This window comes from Sapajus apella, unplaced genomic scaffold (assembly GCF_009761245.1).
Source record: "Sapajus apella isolate SASKATOON/1434 unplaced genomic scaffold, GSC_monkey_1.0 scaffold44, whole genome shotgun sequence".
Taxonomy (NCBI): Eukaryota; Metazoa; Chordata; class Mammalia; order Primates; family Cebidae; genus Sapajus; species Sapajus apella.
Window position 1 is genome coordinate 7,328,302 of NW_022436984.1, and position 6,000 is coordinate 7,334,301.

The 6,000-nt window shown below is 47.5% G+C and overlaps 1 protein-coding gene across 1 annotated transcript; it reads right to left on the bottom strand.

Annotated features, from left to right (window-relative positions):
* Positions 1-3,666: 3,666 nt before the first annotated feature.
* LOC116524312 (myeloid-associated differentiation marker-like) lies at positions 3,667-5,433 on the bottom strand. Its single transcript, XM_032239542.1, has one exon. The coding sequence runs from the start codon at positions 5,213-5,215 to the stop codon at positions 4,256-4,258; it is 960 nt and encodes a 319-aa protein (XP_032095433.1). The 5' UTR covers positions 5,216-5,433; the 3' UTR covers positions 3,667-4,255.
* Between the last annotated feature and the right edge of the window lie 567 nt (positions 5,434-6,000).

The window sequence follows — 6,000 nt, forward strand, 5'->3', positions numbered from 1 at the left end:
AATATCCCCAGTACAGAAAAATTCATCCTGCTTCTTCTTTCAAAAACAGGGCTTCAGGAAGCACTAGAAAACCCAGAGAACCTGGCCTCAGACCCACCACAAACAAATCTATGTTTTTGTGAATGAAAAGGATCTGACCTTAGGAACACAGAGGCTTGATTCCTTCCTTTCAGATGGAGCTACAGAAACAGGGGGAAAAAAAAGTACAAATTAATTTCCCAGCTGGTCACTCTGCTATGTAATATTTTCAATAAGTCATGTCATAAACATTCAATCCACATTCACTGAATGCACTGGATTCTAACACTACACAAGAAACTCCTTTAGTATACAGATAACAATTTTTAATTAGCACTTTGCATAAATGGTTGGGCTAGAGGCCTTAAAAATTTGTGGTCTGGAAAGTAAAATTAAACATTTATCTTTAACTTCACTGTTTTTAATATTCTTAATTTGTCTGAAACATTTTTCACACAAAACTGACCTATTTCTATGTGGCTGACTAAAGCTACTTAGCTCATGTAGGATTTAACTGTTGATATTTTATTTTCTCTAGCTTGCAGACAGAAATATTTATTTTGGTCACCTGAAACATATACTCACAGTCAGATTTGGGGGTTTGTAAGCATTGTGTTTACAGGCAAAGAATGATCAAGTGTCTGCACCTCTCTGTTCCTCTCTGGGATTTATTGTCAAGAGCCCATGCTTGCCTGGTCACAGGATCACCTGGTCAGTCTGGCTTCTGTGGAAGTCTGTTATTTTCCTAGATTTCTGGGGTTAGAATGAGTGACCAGAAACACATTATGTCTCCCAGGGTACAAGCCTATTGAGGTTGCTGGAAAATGAGCACAATTAGGATCAGCTCATTAACTGCAATGGTTTTCAATGCATCACACTGAGCATGTAACCCTTATGTGGTCAAAGGCATTGCGCCCATTAGCCAGTATCTGGACAATCACCTTTCCATGTGGTTTTTCTGAAAGATTTCACACTCTCTATAACTGAAGCAAGGAAAATAGAACACCTTTAATGAGGAATTACAATTAATACCCTGATTCATTGAAAAGTAACAATTGTGGTATGTTAGGTATTAGTGTATTACTTGTAATCATGTTTGACTTTATTTTACAGCTAGCACTTTTTCTAAGAAGATTTCTTGAATATTTTTGGAAAGAAACAATAGTTCTGATTCAATATAGATTCAAAGACTAGGTATATGTGGCCCTGCCCATGACATTCTAGGTGGCCTCGGGCAAGCCATTTCACAAATAATGAGGAGCTGGGCTAAATCAGTGCTTCCCCATCATGGGGAAAAAATCCCCTTGGGAGCTTTTAAAAGTACCAATTTTCAGGTTCTATCCCCAGATCAATTAAACCGGACATTGTGGGGTGGGATCTGGCAGTTGTATTATTTAGCAGCTTCTCCAAGTGATTTTACTGTGCAGCCAGGATTGAGAACCAATGGACTGGATGATCTATACATGTTTCACTAGGTTTCACAGTCTATGGATTATTTCAGTGTGTTTTCCCTGGAAGGAAGTTTCTATTATACTGTAGTCTTTTTATTCTAATTTTTGGTGGCATTTCCCTTATTTTTCAATGTAAACATTCATTAGGTAATTTGAAGAAATAAACATCACAATTTTATATTTGAGGTTTCTAACAACAGATCTGGAGAGGAGGGCACTTTTGGTGTTAGCTGTGCTGTGAGTCTATATGCAAATGAGGGGTGGTCTCGAATGCCTGTCCGTTATTCAACCAGTGTGTTTGTGACCCAAGGGCCTGGCTAACTCCCTCAAGAGTATTCAATCCTGCCTCAGCGCTAAGATTAGGATTCAGAATCATCTGAGCACTACTGAATAGAAATCCTTTAGAACTCCAAGTGTGAAGGATGCTGGGTGGTGCTAATGTGCAGCTGGCTTGAGAAACATTGACCACATTGGTACAATCTAATTCCTTATAAAATGTAAAATATAATTGGCACCCTGTAATTTAATTACCAAATGTATAGCATAAGACTAGCTGTGTAGTTTAGGCTAGTTGATTATCTTCTCTAAGCCAGAATTTTGATCTGAAATATGGAGCTAATAATAGTACCTTTTAATTGGATTATAGTGAAGCTTGGTTGAGACGACTGAGGAAATGAGCGTAGTTCACTGCCTGGAACATGGTAATCACTCACTATTATTACTAAAACCATGACTAGTGGGGGTGCGGGGGCGAGGTGGCTCATGCCTGTAATCCCAGCACTTTGGGAGGCTGAGGTGGGTGGACCACGAGGTCAGAAGATTGAGACCATCCTGGCCAACATGGTGAAACCCCATCTCTACTAAAATTACAAAAAAATTAGCTGGGCATGGTGGAGCACGCCTGCAGTCCCAGCTACTCGAGAGGCTGAGGCAGGAGAATCCCTTGAACCAGGGTGTTGGAGGTTGCAGTGAACCAGGATCGTGCCACTGCATTCCAGCTTGAAGTCAGAGCGAGACTCTGTCTCAAAACAAAAAAAACTATGGCTCTATTATTGTTATATTATTATTTACCTTTATATTGATATTTAAAAAAAACCATGGATGTGGGAGTGGGAGAAGGGACAAGACTTCTTTTTTATGATTAACAGGAGGAGTTGATAGGAACCAAAAGTTCCAGGGAATTAACACACACACACACACACACACACACACACACAATTTATATATATCACATTATGCATATGAGTCCCAGAGAAGCAGGAAGCAGCAGCAAGAAGCAACTAGCACATGACAACACCTCTGCATGTGCACCACACACTCAAGCAAAGCCATTCCTCTGGTTAGGGCAGCAGCAATCCCCACCTTCCCACCTGCTCACAAAAGAGAAAAAAGAAACTTCCTTTTTTTTTTCTTTTTTTTTTTTTGAGATGGAGTCTGGCTCTGTTACCCAGGCTGGAGTGCAGTGGTGTGATCTTGGCTCATTGTAACCTCTACCTCCTGGGTTCAAGCAAGTCTTCTGCCTAAGCCTCCCGAGTAGCTGGGACTACAGGCGCTTGCCACCACGCCAGGCTAATTTTTGTGTTTTTAGTAGAGACGAATTTTTGCCATGTTGCCCAGGCTGGTCTCGAATTTCTGACCTCAAGTGATCTGCCCACCTTGGCTTCCCAAAGTGCTGGGATTATAGGTGTGAGCCACCCAGCCGGGCCAAAACTTCCCTTTTTAAGGGCCATCCAGTAAAATTTCTGCCCTCATGACCAGGAAGAAGAAGAGAAAGGAAAAGAAGTCTAAGCTGATACTGCCTTGAAGGCCGGCAGTGGCCATTTTCTCGTCTTTGCCAAAGCAGGACATATTTATTTATTTATTACTTATTATCTCTTTCCACAAATTCTGAAGGACACATTATTTTTAACACTGAGGCTGGAAGGGCACATCACTGTCCCTCACAAATACTTCAAACAGTTGTCTTCAAGATCCTGTGGTTCTATATTTGACTTTTTTTTTTTTTTTTGATACTGAAAAGAACAGTTGGGATGAAAGGCATTGGTCCCTTGCTTCCTTTTAGATGGCCTCTAGGCAGTGGGTTTTCTGTAAGCCTGGCAAAAATTCTGGAGCCAATCCCTGGCACATCAGAGTGCCAGGCAGGGCCTTGGGACTCAGGGTCTGTGCTTAAAGCCTCCTGCTCACTGACCTCTAGAGATACATAAATATTTTTTAATTTAAAGGGGAGGTGCACAGCACACCTTCCTCCACTGGGAGAAAGGAGATCCAATTCCCACTCCCCCAAACACACATAGGTACATATTGAGAAAGGCACAGCTAGGGTGGAGGTGAGCAGAAGGCCCCTTGGGAGGCACCGACAGCTGCAAGGGGTTTGGAGGTGTGGAGCTCATCGCCTCTGGAGGTGGGTGGGGGCAGGAGAAGAAAAGTGTCAGGGCTCCAGAGGAAATAGGAGAAGCTGGTCGGGAAACAGGCAGATGAGAAAAGCAACAGAAAACCTAGAAAAGAGATGAAAGGAAGGAAAGAAAAGAGAGAGTTGAAAAAGAGGAACAGCTCAGGGGTGAAAACAGACTGTGGGCAACAGAACAAAATAGGAAGGAAACAGCCAGAGGGAAAGGGAAGAAGATGCATCAGGGAACTGGGAAAGCGTCCGATGAATTTAGAAAAAAAGTAAAAGGGGGAGGAGGGGAGACAAGAAGAGAAAAACAGAGGAAATGAATACTCAATAAAGAAAACTCGGGGGAGAAGGATGAAAAGGTTGCAGAAGGAAACGGAGCCTTTTGGACGTCTTAGACGTTGACAAAAACCAGGTGGGCAGAGTACACCAGGTCGCCCACATAGGCCAGCAGGTTGACAGCAGTCAGGATGGTCACAGCCAGACGGCGGTCCCAGCTACACACATGGTAGGGGTTTCTGTCATTGCAGCTCACATCTACTGCCCGCCGGACCTGGGCGCTATACTTTTCGCCGAACTGGTAGAGAGGCCAGAGGACAAGGGCAGTGGCATAGAGGGTGACGGACAGCAAGGCCAGTCCCAGCAGGAACCTGGGGAAGGGGATGGGCAGCATGTTGGTGCAGTGCCCCAGGCTCAGCAGGATAGTGAGGGCCGCCAGGACGAAGCAGATGGCGTACACCGCCACGCACCACTCCAGGGCCGGCCGGTTGTGGTACAGATAGGGGCTGCTGATGAACACGAAGATGATACAGGCTACGAAGGTCTCCAGCACCTTCAGCAGCCCCAGGTGGGTGGCCATGTAGCCAGCGATCTCACCAGGACTGGCCCAGGTCCGGGCTACTTCGGTGGTGTAAGCCACACAGGCGATGCAGGAGAAGACGGTGGCGGTGATGGCGTAGTCGCGGGTACGGCCGTGGGACAGGAACTGCACGTAGGTGGTGGGGTAGATGATGGAGGCCAAGAGGCAGGAGAGGGCTGCGTAGCAGGCGAAGGTGATGGGGAAGTTGTGCCAAAACAAGGGGAAGCGGGCGTAGAATCCGCCCAGCTCCACAAGGAGGATGACCAGGGTCATGGCGAAGCAGAAGCACCAGATGAACATGGACAAGTTACCCATGGGTCCGGCCCAGGCGGCTGCACTGGCCACCAGCGAGAAGGCCACACAGGTGGACACCAGCTCCAGCAGGCGGAGGAGGCCCAGGGGATGGGTCAGGGCCCGAGGGGACCCTACGACGGTTGGGGACCCCACAGTGGTCGTGACGGTCGTGACGGTTGGGGGGGTAACAATCACCTGCATGGCAGCGGTCCTGGCTCAGGAACTCACGGAGAAAGTGCTGGTTGTGGGAACGGATTAAGCCACATGCCTGGAAAAGGCTGGGTAGAGCGCCAGAGAGCGAGAGAGGATGTCAGTGTCCACTGAGACTGGGCTCCTCCCTCCTGGGACCCGCCTCCCGGCGGGACAGGAACCTGGCACGGAGCCCGGAAAAGGTGTGGCTTTGACCCCAGGGAAGTCCTGCCCCTTTCCTTCTTCCGGTTCCACTACCTGTATGGGCCGCGGGCGGAGGGAACGCAGCGGAAGTGCACGCCCGCGGGCAGGCGTGCGTGCGTGTGTGACGGTAAGCCTGCTCTGACAGGCGCCTGGGGGCAGCGCTCCGGGGTGGGCGGTCCAGTCAGGCCCGGCTTTCCTCACCTTGTAAAGTCAGCCTAACCATCACTTTTAATTTTTAGTTTGTTTGAGGCAGGGCCTCACTTTGTTGTTCAGGCTGGAGTGCAGTGACACGATCAGGGCTTACTGCGGCCTTGACCTCCCAGGCTCAGGTGGTCCGCCCACTTCAGCCTCCCAGGTAGCTGGGACTACAGGCACCAGGCACCACCTGCCTGGCTAATTTTTGTGTTTTTTAGCAGAAGTGGGATTTTGCCATGTTGCCCAGGCTGGTCTTGAACTCCTGGGCTCGAGTGATCCACCTGCCTCAGCCTCCCAAAGTGCTGGGGTCAGAGGCATTGGAACCAGAGCAACTTCATCTTGAATAGGAGCTGAGTAAAATAAGGCCACACCTACTGGGCTGCATTCCCAGAGGTTAG